Raw genomic sequence first — 17,865 nt, forward strand, 5'->3', positions numbered from 1 at the left:
GAAAAAGCAGAGAAATACTCGGCACGAGGGATGAAGAGAAAGATTTGTCTTTTCTCAAAGAAAGGGAGAGAAAAGGGAACGAGTGATTTGCAGACAGGAAAGAAAGAAGAGAGGACAAAATGCTCATTTTCTCAAGGAGAGGCAGGTAAAGAGGAAGATGTTTCACTGCCCTTTTTTATAAGAAGTGAAAGAAAGGCTGGAGGAATGAGAAAAGGGAAAGTATAGAAGAGAAAATACCCATCCTTTCACACAAAAATAGAGGAATCAGAAAATGCCGTATAAGGCGGAGAAATGAGAGGAGATAAGATGCTGCTCTTTTTGAAAAGATGGAGGGACAGGAGGAGATAAGGTGATCTCAGACTGACAAGATGGAGAAAAGAGAGATTTTAAGAGAAAACAGGTTGTCTCATTATTTTTTCACAATAAAAGCATTGAACCATTAGTCAGGGGAGAAACAATGGAGGCAAAATCACAACAAAGTGCCCAAAAGTAACCACTAAAACCACAGAGACCAGTACAGCTAACGTGTGGTTGTGGAAGCTGATAGTTGCTTTGGCTGACTTGCACTTGCTAAGGTTTGTGGGCAGCAGGTCAGTATCCTGTGAATGCTGTGTGTCCTTTATGTAGAGAGGCGGACAGTAAGTGTGTGGAGGTCGGGGCTGGTAGATGGTTGTGTAATGCATCTTTCACACAGGGGACCCAACTTCACAGACCTGCAGTAAAAGGTTATATATGAGATTTACAACATGAATACATCAGCTACCAGCTATTCCCTCTGTGGTGTCACATGGTGTCTCTCTCCCTCTGCCTGTGTTGTATCGCAGCCTCTCTGTGGTTTGTTTCCGACTGAAACTGCTGTTTTTATCATCTACGTCGGTGAACTAAGGATTTATTTCCACCAAACCAGAGTTGGTGATTGTTGGAAACACTAACAGAGACGGTTCTGGTGAGTTTTATTCTGTTTCTTACGAAGTTATGATGATCTGAAGGTAAAATTAGTGTTTCTGTCTCTGGAGTCTGGTGGAGAGTGATAGTGATATTACGGCTGTGGTTAAACTAAAGGTCTATCTCTGTAGGGATCCTTTCCATAATGCTGTCAGACACTGACAATAACAACCTGAGTCTGTCAGTGGAACAAACAACAACTACTGTTAGTGGAACAAACAACAACTACTGTTAGTGGAACAAACAACAACTACTGTTAGTGGAACAAACAACAACTACTGTTAGTGGAACAAACTTTGTCATCAGCAAGTTAGCAGGCCTTCTTCTTTCTCTCCATCTTTCTCTCCTAACATCTGTCTTTTCGCTCTCCTTCCTTCTCGTTAATCTGCTGGATTTCCTCTTTAGTCTCGTCTACCTGTCAGATTTCCTTTACCCCATTGTAATTACAATGTGTGTGTGTATGTCAGGTAATTTACAGCTGTGAAATTGCGTTATGGAAACGTCCTGTCAGCCAGGAGATGGAGGGATGAAGACCTTCTGTTATGTGAGAAAGTGTGTGTATGTACTGTAGATGGCAGCTCTGCTGCCCTCTGCTGGACAACTGCAGAACAGTTTGAAAGTCCGACTGAAGAACAAAAAAACTTTGAGAGGCGCGGGTGGAGAATGGCGGAGGAGAGGAGCAGCTAAAACTAAGAAATTAGCTTATCTCAAAAACTAAAAATTGTACATCCTTCCAATAACTTTTGCAGTGTCCATAAATATTTAGTTAAGGTTTCTATGTTTAGAAACATTTTGAATCGCTGTTTCTTGTTTTTATTTGATAAAATCCGATGAAAAAATAACATCATATTTTGCTATTTTTTATATGTATGACTCAATTTCAGTACTTTTTAAAATTATTATGGTTTATTGACTCATATAATTTTTTAGCTGAGGTTGTACAGATATTAAGAATATGAATTATTTCAAGATACTCCAGGAAATGACCAACACACATGAATGTAAAACCCATTTTTAAAATGTTGACACTGAACCTTTGCGAAGCCTCCAATACTGGTGTTGTTGTCAGGTGATGATCAGGTTGTCAGAAACACTAATTAGTTTTCCTCACAAGTCCACTCGAGACCTGACCCAGTCGCCGAGTCACGCTGCGCCCAAATTATATCCAGTCTAATCGGGTCGGTGGTGGTCCTGTTGTCGGTGTGTTTATCTGCAAATTGCTTTATTTTACAGGTCTGTCGTTTCCAAAATAATGTCCTGGAAGTTGTTCGGATCAGCTGAATGTACAAAAAAAGCTAATTTGTCTTCAGGCAAGAGAGTTTACAGCAGCAAAAGGAAGATGTATGAATATTTACTTGGGTAAATGGAGCTTTTCTTTCAATGAAAATTCCTACTGTTTCTATTGTAATCATTTACATACTGCACTTCTTTTGAGGAAGAAGGTGAAGTCAAAGACATTTTCCACAATATGGTCAATAAAGTTCCCAACTAGCTAATGTTATTGGAAATGTATGCGTAAGAGAGACAGAACAGAAATACTAATTGTCTTTTCACAATAAAAGCAAGAAAGTATTAAAATGAGAAGACGAGAGAAGAGGATATACGCTTGTCTGAGGAGGAGAGATTTTCCACTCTGGTTCTCAGGGGAGAGGAAGGAGTCAAAGGAGGACACAAGGGAAACTGTCTTAATAACAAAAAAGGAGATACTCACAGAGAGCAGAGGAGAGAAATAATCAGGAAGACAAATTTTAAAAACACAGGAAAAGAATGAAAAAAGACAGATTTGGACACAGAGAAAAAGGAAAAAGAGACGAGGACGACGACAGAAAAGAGGAAGAGACAGACAGGATGTTTTGGAGACAGCGAGGGTCGAGAGACATTCAAATGCAATGGGATATAAGAGAGAGCGAGAGACTAGCACAGAAGTGAAAGCTCTGTGGATTTAAGCCTGCAGGCGTTTTAGCAGAGCTGGTCCCTCTGGACTAACACCGCCTTTAATGAATCCACACACACACTGAGAGGCATTTTTTATCTGTCTGCAGACAAAAACACACACACACACACACACACACACACACTCACACTCACACACACTCACACCTGTGCAACTACCCACACAGGTACGTTAGTAAAACACACACCAAATAAAGAAGCCTTTCGGGAGTGTGAAACATTGACAACCTCAATAACGTGAGATACACACGCAAATTGTGACCTGCTGACTTTTCTACAACTTGAAAGCAAAGAACCAGACTCCATTGACAAAAGCAGCAATTTTAACCTCACAGGTAATCGTGAAACAAACTGAACAGAAACAAAATAAAACTCACAAAAACTGTCTTTGTTGGATGTGAAAATACTGGTGAAAAGTGCTGTAAGGGCTGCTAACGTAAGCTAACGGTAACGCTTAGGAAGAAATACGTCAGTCAAAGTGCGTCCACTAACAGTAGTTGTTGTTTGTTCCACTAACAGTTGTTGTTGTTTGTTCCACTAACAGTAGTTGTTTGTTCCACTAACAGTAGTTGTTGTTTGTTCCACTAACAGTAGTTGTTTTTAATAGTTTTTTTGTTGTTTGTTCCACTAACAGTAGTTGTTGTTTGTTCCACTAACAGTCGTAGTTGTTTGTTCCACTAACAGTAGTTGTTGTTTGTTCCACTAACAGTAGTTGTTGTTGTTTGTTCCACTAACAGTAGTTGTTGTTTGTTCCACTAACAGTCGTAGTTGTTTGTTCCACTAACAGTAGTTGTTGTTTGTTCCACTAACAGTAGTTGTTGTTGTTTGTTCCACTAACAGTAGTTGTGTGTTCCACTAACAGTAGTCGTTCTTTGTTCCACTAACAGTAGTTGTTGTTTGTTCCACTGACAGTAGTTGTTTGTTCCACTAACAGTAGTTGTTGTTGTTTGTTCCACTAACAGTAGTTGTTGTTTGTTCCACTAACAGTAGTCGTTCTTTGTTCCACTAACAGTAGTCGTTGTTTGTTCCACCGACAGTAGTTGTTGTTTGTTCCACTAACAGTAGTTGTTGTTTGTTCCACTAACAGTAGTTGTTGTTTGTTCCACTAACAGTAGTTGTTGTTTGTTCCACTGACAGTAGTTGTTTGTTCCACTAACAGTTGTTGTTTGTTCCACTAACAGTAGTTGTTGTTTGTTCCACTAACAGTAGTTGTTTGTTCCACTAACAGTAGTTGTTGTTGTTTGTTCCACTAACAGTAGTTGTTGTTTGTTCCACTAACAGTAGTTATTGTTTGTTCCACTAACAGTAGTTGTTTGTTCCACTAACAGTAGTTGTTGTTTGTTCCACTGACAGACTCAGGTTGTTATTGTCAGTGTCTGACAGCATTATGGAAAGGATCCCTACAGAGATAGACCTTTAGTTTAACCACAAACAGCCGTAATATCACTATCACTCTCCACCAGACTCCAGAGACAGAAACACTCATTTTACCTTCAGATCATTGTAACTTCATTCAAAGTGGAGAAAAAGAAAATAAAACTCACCAAAACCGTCTTTGTTAGTGTTTCCAATGATCACCAATGCAGATTTGGTCAAAAAGAAACTCAAAGTTTTTTTGTTCTTCAGTCGGACATTCAAACTGTTCTGCAGTTGTCCAGCAGAGGGCAGCAGAGCTGCCATCTACAGTACATACACACACTTTCTCACATAACAGAAGGTCTTCATCCCTCCATCTCCTGGCTGACAGGACGTTTCCATAACGCAATTTCACAGCTGTAAACTACCTGACATACACACACACATTGTAATTACAATGGGGTAAAGGAAATCTGACAGGTAGACGAGACTAAAGAGGAAATCCAGCAGATTAACGAGAAGGAAAGAGAGCGAAAAGACAGATGTTAGGAGAGAAAGATGGAGAGAAAGCAGCCAAAAAGGAGAGAAATAGATAAAAGGAGAAGGAGAGATAAACACAGAGAGGAAAAGACAAAAGTGTGACATTGACTGAAAGAGAGAAAGAGAAAGAGAGCGACGGAGGAAGTGAAGAGAAAAGTGAGGTGGAGAGGCTTTAAAAGGGAATATAACTCCTTTAATCTCTTGGTCTCTCTCCTGCAGCCTCGGGCGAGCCTCCAGCACACTCCCCCTCTCTCTCTCTTCCTCTCCTCTCCTTCATTAGTGGGCGATCAGAGAGTGGGTGATTTAATGGAGGAGTAAAACCTCAAACCTCTACCTGCAAGATGGAGAGACACAGAGGAAGGTTGAACAGATGGACTCGAGACGTTTTATGATCTGAGGCTTGTTTTTCGGTCTCTGGTCTCGACCGAGTCTAGTTAGCAGGTTTAATTTATTACAATGAGTTTTGTACCTGCAGAGAATTATCAGCTCCCGTTTAAGGAGCTTTAAAGTGAGTTTCTGCTCATTGTTTATCTGTTTTGATTCACTCTCAGCGCTCTCATGGTGTCGCTTTCAAGCTGTAAAAAGCCTCAAACAGCAGACAGACACAGTCACCGAGCAGCAGCCTTAAAACTACAGTTCCTCTCGTGGCCACTAGAGGCTGGCTCCAGCAGTGAGTCAGTCTCCATAAGGCCCCATATTAAAATGTCCAAATCTACAGCTGAAATAAACATGTTTACAACCTTTTGGTCTCTGTATGGTATACAACTCACTAGTTTAAATTATATTAAGGATTAAAGTTATGCATAATTAAGAGCGTGGCCGCATTGAGCCACAGGCTCTTTAGAAACCTATAGGGGACGCCACAGAGGCTACGGCCATATTTAAATATACAGTGTATGTTAGAGACCAGCTGGTGAACACAACAGGCAAAACTAATCCCTAATCCCAGAGTTTACACTTTACTTTAGCTCTTTAGTGATAATGTAAACTATTTAGTTTATTTGCTGAGTTAGTAGCGCAGCTCCGGACCACGGAAGCTAAACTATTAGCTACTGTAGAAAGGTAGTTGATTGTTGACTCTTATTCCCAAATCATTCAATACAGACGCTTCAAGTCCCAAAGCTGCAATCCACCATCCTAATGCCGATATCTGACAATTAGGAATGATCAACTATCTTTCTCGTCTCTGATTGGTTGTTTTCATTCGGGTCTGATGCGTTCTTGCCATTAGGAGCACTAGGAGAAGCCAGAGGAACCTGATTCTCTCATAATACTGTCAACTAAATAAATACAGGGCAATTAGAAGTAGATATGGTCAAGCAGTTGGAGGTACCAGAGTGGAAATAGAGATCAGATGAGATTTCACGTTTAAATTTTCTTATATTAGTGTGAATTATTAAAGTAATTGAACAAAAAGAGAGAAATGAGACACAAATTAGATCCTGGATGGATCGACTTTCTATGTTTGTGAACTTTACTGCACCTTTAATGCTCTTATTTTATTGTCATTTTATTGGATTCCGTTTTATTTCGCTCTTGTGAAGCACTTAAATATGAAATATATAAAAATAATATGTATTATTATTATATTTATTGAATGGTATTTAATGTCCCTACGAGTTGTGAACGTCAGCTGAGATTATGGTGCCCTGTGTGAGGCAGCCTGCTGCAGTAATACAGCCGTGTGTGTGTGTGTGTGTGTGTGTGTGTGTGTGTGTGTGTGTGTGTGTGTGTGTGTGTGTGTGTGTGTCCTCGTCCATTGGACATGCTGATACACTGAGCTGCTCTCTGAGGACCTGCAGTCATCTGAACAGGCAGCACTGTGTGTGTGTGTGTGTGTGTGTGTGTGTGTGCATTCATTGTGTCGTTATTTACTCTGCCGTACAAACAAAGCAAGGTCACATTCAAGGTGACGTGATCTCACCATCTCTGCCTTAACATGCAAACAAGTTATTTTCCCCTCCATCTCTCCCTCCCTCCCTCTCGCTCTCTCTCTCTCTATGTCCATGTCTCTCACTCTCTCTCTCTCTCTCTCTCTCTCTCTCTCTGAATAGGCAAATAGAGAACGAATGAGCGCCGGCCGCCCGACCAAAGTCAATTACAGCAGCCCTGGGGATGTCGTCTTAAACAATGCTATTAGTTTCTAATAGTTTTTAATTACTGGCCTTCTTTTTATATAAATCACCCCCCTACTTTCTCTCTCTTTCTTCTCTTGTGGAAAAACCTATTTGTGTCCGTAATTAAATGGAGGAGAAGGATATGAATTTAGTGGCCCTCGCTTCTCGTCTCTGACTGTTTCTGTTTGAGCGGCTCCTGATTAATGCCAATACATATTGCTTGAGATAACCATTTAGTGGTTAATTTAGCCAAATTTATTGCCTGCGTGCCGTCGCAGGGCGAAGCAGGGGGTGGGGGGAGGGGTGGTTGTCACCTCCCCGAGGCCACGGAGGGCCCCGTCGCAGTGACACAGCGCTATCTGGTGGAGAGTGGCCGGCACTGCAGCTCCTTCAGGTGTTTGTTATAATCGACCTCTGCTGAAGTTAAATGAGTAAACACACAGTGTGCAAAAGGTAAAGGTACGACGTTATGCTGATGGAAAGCAAACAGTAATGGATTAATTCATTCATGCATATAAACAAGCAATTAATAATAAGTTAAATTATTGTATTTAATGGGAATTAAATTATATATTTTAACAGATTCATTAAATATAAGGATATTGTAGTTACATTCACTCCAACGAATTTCAATATTTGAGAGAAAAAACAAAAAAACGGAGGTAAAAATGTACGTTTAAGTAATTTCAGTCAAAAATCTTCTAAGTTTAAAACATATTTTTAAATCTTTTCTGCTTTCTTATTTGGAAATTTCACTAAAATGATAAATATCATTATTTAAAGGTCAATTTAGGAGGATCTATTGGCAGAAATGTAATATAATATTCATATTCATTTGTGGCACTGAAGAATAGGAATTGCTTGTCATGTTTCTACAGTAGCCCAGAAGGGACAAATCAAACACTGGCTCTACATAAGGGCGATCACAACAACATAACTCATTTTACTGAGTGTTCAGTTGGTGTTCCACTTCAATGATGTAAAGAGACGAGATGAAACGATGGATGGAGAAACTTACTTTCAGATAATATCTGGTCGGTTGGTTTGTTAGCTTTGCTTTCTGTCTGAGATAACAGTAACTCTAGTCTTCCTCATGCATGCTAACGTGCTAACCATTCACATTTTACAGGTTAACATATTAGCATCATCAACATATATAAAGATGGACGACATGACAACTCTCCAAAAGTGAAGCTAAACCCTCTCTCTCGCCCCCTGGTGGCTGACTGCAGTGTAGCTCATATAGTCACTGCCTCCGTGTTAGCAGATGGGACAAAACATTGCTGTATGTGGGATATTTTAACCTCAGTTTTGTACAGTGGGAGGAAGCGGAGACGTGACTTCCATCTTTTATATGTCGATGGTTAGCATGAAGTATGAAAACATGTGATGGAAATAGTGTGTGTTGTCTCAGGCAGATCAGACACACACACAGAGGCTGGCAGTGAGTGTGTGTCTGATTAATGACGGCAGCAGCAGAGCAGCTCTCAGCCAGCTGTCACATGACATCTGATGACTGCCTCTCTCTCTCTCTCACCCATTTTCTCTCTTTCTCTCTCGCCCTCTGTCCAACTCGTCCCTCCTTCGTCCATTCTCTCTCTCTCTCTCTCTCTCTCTCTCTCTCTCGTGATGAACAAGCTGCTCGGTCAGTGTGACGTCCAACAGTCTGGAACAACCCAGAATATCAAACAAAATCCACCATGACATAACAAACCTCTCTCTCTCTCTCTCTCTCTCTCTCTCTGTATGTTCCTATGTCTCTCTCTCTCTCTCAGTGATGAATAAGGGTCAGTGTGTGACCAAGTACTACCGGTGGATCCAGAAGAACAGCGGCTACATCTGGATCCAGTCCAGTGCCACCATCGCCATCAACGCCAAGAACGCCAATGAGAAGAACGTCATCTGGGTCAACTACGTCCTCAGGTCAGAGGTCAACTCAGCTCAGACAGTTTGATTAGATCTGCAAATTCCCAAACTTTAACTTTTATGAATGAAGATATATGAAGTCAGCAGATTAATGAGTGAATACGCACATAAATAAAACTACAAGCAAACAGTAATGGATGAATGAATATATACAAACTAATTAATTAATGAGTTTGATTAATGTATTAAATGGGAATTATATTATAAATCTAAACAAATGCATTAAATGGAAGATTACTGCAGTTACATTCACTGCAATTAATTTGATATTTGAGAGAAAAGACAAAATAACTGAGGTGAACATGTACTTTTAAGTAATTTCAGTCAAAAATCTTTATATTTGATAAGTTTTAAACCTATTTCAGATCTTTTCTGCTTCTTTATTTGTCAATTAGTGTTGCAAAATGACTGAATATCATTTTAAAAAGTCCAGTGTGTAACATTGAGGAGGATCTATTGGCAGAAATGTAATATAATATTCATAAATATGTTTTCAAATGAGAATGAATGTTCATTTTGTTTCTAACTGAAACATGGTTCTGTGTTTGTTCACAGTAATCCAGAGTATAAAGACACGCCCATGGACATCGCCCAGCTGCCCAACCTGCCCGAGAAAACCTCTGAGTCTTCCGAAACGTCTGACTCTGAGTCCGAGTCCAAAGAAAACTCCGGTAGGTGGAATAAAGGAAGGATGAAGAATTAAATGTTTTAGAGAAAACAGAGAAGCAGCAGATTGTCTTTCTAATTTTCCAGTGTTTTTACATAATATTCAGATTAAACTCCCTTTCAAGCACATTTTCAAGTGTTACCAGTATAATAACCAGCAGTAAGAAATACAGCCTGAATAGAAGAAGCCAGAGATATTTTATCAGTTGGTGCCAGTGTGCCGTCAGTGCCAGGCTGGATGGTGATGAACGCCAACAGCTGCAGGGACTGAGCACTCACTGGCAGCGCTGCAAACTGCCACAAAATGACATAAAACACCGCATAACTCTGCAGAACGCCACAAAATACCTCCAAACTTCACACAATGACACTGAACAGCCTCCAAGAGATGCACCAAAACCACACAAATGGTGGCAAAATCCGACTCAAGCTGTTGCTTCTCGATGTTTTATGTCTGTGAAGCCCAGAAATGTCGCTGATGCCAACAACATCACTTGATTAGGTGGCTGTTAAGACCCCTTGAGAGACTTTTGTCTTAGAAAAAAGCACTTTTATGCAGATTTTTTACTTTAGTCTGATATCTGTGGGCTCTCCACACATGAAGGTCCTGTAGACTCCCTTCCCCTTTCCCCCACCAGTCCGGCAACCCTGACTGTGTTCAGTGTGTGAGGGAGATCAGCAGCATGTTGCTAATGCTAACTAGCAAATAAACCCCCAGTGATGACTCCATGGGTACGGCCCTGAATTATCTGGTACAAATGAGAAGCTGCTGTCTACAGGACAAGGGAAAGTGAGGATGAACAGGATAAAAGGTTAATAAACATCATGAAAAGTGACATAAATCAAGTGTTGCTGTTAAATCTCATTAATTCAGTCATTAATTCTCATGCAGCAACAAGCTTTGACAACAAATCTCATTTTTATCTTTAATTTTTTTGTTGTTGTCACTTTTTAATTATTGAAATTAACATTTCAACACAATAACTAACACTGCAGGAACTTTGACCTGATGTGAGCATTCATACAGAAGAATAAATTAGATCTTAAAAACACTGAATTCATATCCAGAAATACAGATCAAGGATTAACTTGCTGCGGGTCGCAGAAATTTCAAGCAGCCAATTCCGCCGAAGACCAAGCTCGCACTCTGCCAGTATAGTTGAATTTAAACCAAAGCGTGGCCTCCACCTTGAGCATAATATTATCAAGTCCTGCAGCCTGTGTTGGCATGATGGGAATCAGTGCCAGCTGTTATTCTTGCTGGAGGAGAATGATTCTGGCATGCTGTCGGCTGTAAACCGGCGCCAGCTGCTGCAGGAGGCGTCCAGCTTCAGCCAGGATCCAACAGGCCCGAGGTGCTCAGGCTCAACATATTCTAAAATGAGATGTCTGACCTTTGACCTTTGTTCTGTTAGGATGCAGAGAGAACACAGGGAGACCTGCCAAAGACTCATTTATTTATTGTTATTTTTTACATCAAAAATATTTTGAATCACTCGAGCACCAAACGTGGATTCATCCGCCACTGGAAATAGTCCCCAACAAATGCACTATTTCCTCCTGTTTGTTTGATAAAACCTACAGTGAGCCGCTGATTTACTGAACCTTTATTTAAAAATGTGACAATATATTTGTATTTTCTAGACACGTTCTCACTCCCAACTGCTCAAATATTGCTGCGTGATCGTAGGGCACGCTTCAAACTAGGACGCTGTAGGTAGTGCTCACACATACACAGTCAATGTAGCAACAATTAATCATCATCATCTGGTTAGACTTCAAAATAAAGCTTGCTGAGAAATATTTCACATGGTATGACTTTAAACTGTCGCCGTTTGATTAGGTTTGATTACGTGTTTTTAGTCATAAACAAGTAGTGTTTATGACTAAAAACACTTACGTGTTTAAGTTCCACTGGAGTGAAATATGTGAGTGTGGGGAAAAAGAGAAAAGAACGATACTTACCTTGTCCTCCAGTTTGCATTACAGAGCAATTAGCTTCCTTGGTACTCAAAGAAAGGGGTTATTCCATAATGTTTAGGGGTCCTTGAAGCCAAGATATCCTGACTTCTAGTTTGCATCAAGATCCATAAACACTTCCTGTCATGCAATTTGATAACATCTCCGTGTCTGGCATCTTTAAAACTCCACATTCCCAGTTAATAACAAAGCCTTTCTCGTATAAGTCCAAGCAGGAATAACCCACGATGACAATAAACCTTACATAAAAAACATAAAACAATATTTCAATTTGTAGTTATTGAACTTCCTGTTTTCATTCTGATAAAGTTTAGTGGATAGAGTCCAAGATTTTATGGTTTTATACCTGACAAATCCTGATATGTGGTATATTGCCAGTAAACCAAACCCTCCCTGGGAAACACTGCAGCCCGAGAATGAATCTGTTTTGCTTGGAAAGCGCACTTAATGGAGATACAAGGTTTTCCCCAGACAAAGCAATTGAGTCGACATTTCAGGTGCCATGAGGGAGTCAGAGCGTTTGCCAGCTGGGCAGCCGCTGGCCTCAGTGTGTGCTGGCAGGGTCTGAAGTGTGTGTGTGTTGTGTGTGTAATGGGCTGGACAGAGCCAACATGCCTGAACAGCAGCAGCTACAGATACTGAACACACACCAGTGCTTCCACAACACAACACAAACACATGGAAATCCTGTCTGGAAAAATAAAATGGATCAACACCTGCACAGGAATTCAGATACACAAACTGAAACATGGATGTCTTTATAAGTGGAGGCAGGTTTAAAGGTTTTCAGGTTCTCAACCCAATCATTGTGTGAGCTGATGAACTTATAACATATTGTATGGATATTTTGAATTATACTCAATGTATAACAATACCAGTAAAGAACAGCTGATAAATTATACAATGAACCCAAACAGTGAACTCAATAACTGCAAGAAGTTTGTGTAAAACGAGTGATTTGGATGAATTCTGAGCAGATTATTTCCTGCGAATATTGATTGGAAATTAGTTTTTTATACAACTCTCTGTCTGCATTATGTATTTTTCATTTTTCAGAAACCATTCAGACTTAATCAGCTTCATTTTTAACAGATTCAGTGTTTTCTTCTCATCTTCTCGTTTTGTAATGCAGGACGAGGCTGTTTATCAGAGAGTGAAGACCTAGATCTTAAATGATAATCTAAACATTCATTCAGTTTTCTCGAAACAAAATGCTGAGATATAGACCTATAGTGTTGATTTTGCAAGATTTCTTACACCCATTACCCCTGTGAAGCTTTGGCGACCACTAGTGGGGGTCCCGACCCCAAGGTTGGGAACCACAAACAACTCAGACAACAGACAAACATAATACAAACATGATAAAGGATAAAGATGAAAGTAAAAGTGCTATAGGCTCTACATTTTTCTAAGAAAGATCAATAAAGTAACACTTAAATGAAAGATAAAAATGCAGATAAAAACAAGAAAATGTGATGTCAATGTCAACTTCACTGTGGCTCTAAAGAAAGTCACAGGATTGTCAAAGAGGTTCATCATTTGTTGAGTCTGAACCAAAGTAATCGACGAGCTACCAACCGTCACTGCCGTTCCTGAAGCCGTAGGGTGGCTAATAACGTCCACACAGACCACAATGTCGCGCATTAATTAATTAGTAAAAGAACGAGGACTTGTGGGGCTTAAAATCTGAGAATATGTAGACAAATTTTAGCCAATTTGTGCTGAGATTTCTAACCCACTTAACTCTTTCTTCTCAACAGACAATGAGAACGCCAAGCCCGATGGGAAGCCGGGTCACCAATCAGAACGCAGCGAGGACCCGGAGGCCGACAGCAAGCGTCAGCAGCAGCCCGGCCAACCACACTGCTCCTCTGAACAGGAAATGAAGCGTCAGGAAGAAGGAGATAGCTCAAGTAACCCTGAAAGCCAGGACAGCGACGACAGTCTGGAGCCTTCAGATGGCGAGGGGGAGGAACAGGAGGAGGCAGCGGGGGGAGGAGGAGGAGGGGGAGGAGGAGGAGGAGGTGGAGGAGGAAGGTTGGGGAGGTTAGCAGGACTGGGAGGGTTAGGCGGACTGGGGGCCATCGGAGGACTGAGTAATCTGGGTGGGCTTCATATTAAAGTAGAGCACTACGGAGAAGGGGAAGAAGTACAGCTGCACAACTCGCAAACTTCTTCATCAGAGGAGGAGGAAGAAGAGGAGGACGAGGATGACGACGAGGAAGAGGACGGAGGCGTGCAAGACTGCGACGGTGCCAGCGCCGGAAACAAGCTCCAGAAGAGGCGGAAGAGGAGGAAAGTGCAGAAATGGGACGGATCCCGAAGCAGGAGGCTCCGTCTCTCCTCAACCACGCCCAGCCCCGTCGCCATAGGAGATACGGCGCCGCTGGTTGACCCCTCCCAGGCCACGTCTGCCAGCTCCTCACACCTCCTCACCTCCTCTGGATCCCCAAACAGCGCAGCATCCTCGGTCCTCAAAATCAAGACGGAGATGGCAGAACCGATCAACTTCGACAACGACAGCAGCATCTGGAACTACCCGCCCAACAGAGAGATCTCCAGGAACGAGTCCCCGTACAGCATGACCTCCAAGCCGGCCGCTCCGGGGAGCCACGAGACCTTCCCCTCGCCCCAGGGAGGCTCCCTCCAGGTTGCCATCCCCGACTCCGTCCTCACCCCTCCTGGAACCGAAGGAGGAGCGGGAGGAGTGAGGAAGCCTCCTTACAACGGAAGCTCTGCCCCATCTTCTGCTTCCAGTGCCACAAGTTTAGCTCCTCCCTCCAGCGCCTCCTCTGCCGACCCCTTGTCCCCTCCTCTGTCTGCCTCACCACGAGACAAGCAACAAGGCACGCCCACCACCTCCTCTTCTTCTTCTTCTTCCTCATCCTCCTCCTCGTCCTCATCAACCTCTTCATCCTCACTGCTGTATTCCGGCGATCTGGAGGCGCTACAGCGTCTGCAGGCCGGTAATGTGGTGCTCCCGTTGGTCCACCGGGTCACGGGAACTCTGGCTTCCACTAACACGACGGCTCCACGGGTCTACACCACCGGGACCATCAGGTACGCACCGGCGGACGTCACCCTGGCCATGGCGCAAGGCAACCTCCTCCCCAACGCTGCCATGAACTTTGTCGACAGCTCGGGATTCGGCCTGGACCCTAAGACGCCCATGGAGATGCTCTACCACCACGTCCACAGGCTCAACATGTCGGCAGCTGCCGCCGCTGGCCCCTTTGTCGGATCGCCGGCCGTCACGGGCGCCAACGGTGCCCTGGGAGGCCAGATGCCGACCGCAGCCAACGTTTTCACCACAGCGGAGGGACTCTTCTCAACGCTACCGTTCCCGGTATACAGCAACGGGATCCACACCACGCAGACAACCCTGGAGAGGAAGGAGGATTAACGCAAAACGTTCAAGACCGTATTACTGTGTTTCTGGAATCAACGACTGTGTCAAAGTAAAAGACTACTCACTAGTAAAAAAGAATGAAAGACTATTTACTTGCTATCTTTTGTCAACACAGCACTGTGTTTCCAAGAGGGGAGAAAGGACAGGAAAGGATGACAAATGTACTCTAGCACTTTGAATCTGAGCAACTGAGCTTGTGTAATAGACATGAATGACCCTCAAACATGTCCCCCTTTTCTATCTTTTTTCTCTCTCCTCATCCTCCTCCTCTCCTCCTCTCTCAGTCTCTCTCTCTCTCTTTGCTCCTGTTTTCTTGCGATCAGCAATGATTTTCTCTTGAACAAATGAACAAAAACAAAAAACAGACTATTCTTTATTGTAAAGAATTCCTTTTTTGCCTACAGAGAATTCATATTGCCTAAGGACTCCGCTGGAGCCTGATGGGGATAATTTTTATTATTTGACTTGTTTCTGTTGCGTCTTTATGAAGATGCTGATTGTGTGTATTTAAAGGAGGACGGTACAGGGATTTGTAACGGACAGAAAACTCTTACGTGACGCTCCTCCGTATGTATCTTGATGTGATCAAGGTTTGAAAAGAACGTTTTTAAATCCGAGGAGAGGGAGCTCTCTTGCAAAGGTCTCAGAGGTAATAATCTTTTGAAAAAAGGTTTTTGAGGACGTTTCTCGATTGAGGGAATAGTTTAGAGAATTAATGCTGTTTTTTCTTTCATTTCTTCCTTTTTTTATAAAATATTCTAGCTCAGATTTAACTTACGAATCAAGCATTAAGGAGAAAAACAAAAAAAGCAATTTCAGCCGGGTAATGACCTGTGAATTATCGAATGTTACTACTTCCTCTTTTATCCCAGGAGTTTACCTACAGGTCTCGCACCAAACATAACCTCCTCTACATCTCTTCTCCCCATCTCAGATCTGTCGTTCTCTCTCTCTTACCTGTCATACTACCTGATCTTTAATCTTTAAACCGTCTACATTTCTACCTGTCGATCTACAGACTCATGGTGCTACCGGCCGTCCAGTAACCCTGATTCAGCTGGCTGATGTGGGTGCTGTAAACGAACCCACAGCTCGTTGACAGACTGATCGTGTGTTTTTTTTTTCTTTGCGTTTTCGGAGGGGGAACTGTTTTAAAGTTGATTTTCTCATCTGACCTTCAGGAAAGTCAGAAACACAGCAAGAACCTTAGAACCTCTAAATCAGCAACATCTCCATGTTTCACCCTATATGTCCCTCCTTTGTTTTTGTCTTAAAAGACCCATAACCTGATTGGGCCATGAGGGGCAGCTCTGCATGGCAACATGGAGTTGATTGGTTGAATTTTAGGCTTCATAGTGATTTTATTTTTCTGTATTTTCTAACTTAATCACTTTTAATTCTCAGTGAGACTGAGGCTAATACACTAGTGTCACTAACTTGAAAAATGAATGTTGAAAACCTCGACCGGCTCCTGTTTTTTGATCACTTATTACTTATTTTGTACTACTTCCTCCTCCTCCTCCTCCTCCTCCTTCTTCTTCTTCTTCTTCTTCCTAAACCAGAATCACCTCCACAAGATTTTCCTAAAACAATCCACTCTCTTCCATCTCATCGCCGGACCCTGTGATAAAAAAAAAAGAAACACATATCAACAAGGAGATTGTAATAAATATAAAGACATGCATTTTCAATCAACCAATCAAACAATCAATCCAATAAACTACAAAAAAAATATGAATTTTTTCGAGGAAGAGAAAAAAAAATCACATTCCTTTAAACAATGTCGTCTTTGTCGTTGTTCTTTGTGTTTCTCCCCCCCTTCCCCCCCAGCCTCCGTTGCCAAAAAAGAAAGTTTGGTGTTTTAAAAAGCACTGTGATTCTCGTTCATTTGTAAGATTTTTTTTTCTTCTACTTTTTTGGTAAAAAGAGAAAAAAAGATGAGAACAAGTAATTAAAACGGTAAAAAAAAAAAACTGTCACGACATCCATCTTTTTAAAGTTGACAGCCCCGTCTTTAACCATCCCGTCATCCTTATTACCCAGTGTGATTAAGCCGTAAAAAACGTGTTACCAATGTGTTTAGTGTCACTGGCTGTCAAAAAGTCTTTCATGGCGACTTCTCTCTCTGTGTGTGTTGACTATATGCAGTATATACTGAGCTACTGTAGCTGTTTTTGTCCTTTGTCTTCTCTGTGCTCTCTCTAGTGTGGGGGTGGTGGAGGGGGCGGGGCTTAGAGGGGAGAGGGGCGGAGTCTAGCGACGACCGGCGACTCCTGTTTCTCTCTCTCTCTCTTGTCCCCGTCTTTTTCCCTCTCTGTCTCCCTCTATCTGCAGTCTTAGTGAAACCAGTGGAGGTTTGTGGAATTTCGTGTTCGGTGGCCTTTGCAAAAAACAAAAAAAAATTTGTAGAGTCCACCTTTTTTTTCGCTGCTTCCTTTTTGTCTTTGTAAAACCTCTTTTTTGTTTTTCGTTTTGGTTTTTCTAATCCTTCTCTCTCTTTCTCTCTCTCCGCTATTGCTTTTTGCTGTTGTGTAGTCTTATACAAACCTCTTTATCTTGCTGTCCTTTCTCTCAGAGATGAAAAAGATTCTTTAACTAGCTCAAAGGTTTATGGAGCCATGTTTTTTGCCGCTAAGGAATTCTGGGAATCGCAGTTTCCGGCTCTTGCGTACAAAGTATTTGAATAACTAATAAATATTTACACTATATAGAAGTAAATTATGATGAGGAAAAGCCTAAAGTAGCATTTTAGACCTGGAAAAACCATAAAAGCCTCAGTTGTGAAACATTTCCCAGAGTCCCTTGGGGCTTCTTGTGTGCATTGGGTGTATTTCATTGGTTCCCACCAAACTTGTTGACAAACAAAGTTACACAAGTGGTTCAAGGGGGGAGAAAAAAAAAAATCACAGTACTATTTCAGGACACGTAATAAAAAAAACGGTTTTAAAGATTTCTAAAGAAATTAAAAGAAGA

General features: G+C 41.8%; 1 protein-coding gene across 4 annotated transcripts in view; it reads left to right on the forward strand.

Moving 5' to 3' along the window:
- Positions 1-15,336, forward strand: part of LOC127354098 (neuronal PAS domain-containing protein 3) — a 286,712-nt gene extending 271,376 nt beyond the window's left edge. For all 4 annotated transcript variants that reach the window (XM_051383751.1, XM_051383752.1, XM_051383753.1 and 1 more), the window contains 3 exons: positions 8,687-8,834; positions 9,393-9,508; positions 13,244-15,336. In XM_051383751.1, coding sequence (XP_051239711.1) covers positions 8,687-8,834; positions 9,393-9,508; positions 13,244-14,886 — 1,907 coding nt within the window. In that variant the 3' untranslated portion in view covers positions 14,887-15,336. The remainder of the gene's footprint in view (positions 1-8,686; positions 8,835-9,392; positions 9,509-13,243) is intronic.
- Positions 15,337-17,865: the final 2,529 nt, after the last annotated feature.

Source organism: Dicentrarchus labrax, unplaced genomic scaffold (assembly GCF_905237075.1).
Source record: "Dicentrarchus labrax unplaced genomic scaffold, dlabrax2021, whole genome shotgun sequence".
In the NCBI taxonomy this organism is placed as follows: Eukaryota; Metazoa; Chordata; class Actinopteri; family Moronidae; genus Dicentrarchus; species Dicentrarchus labrax.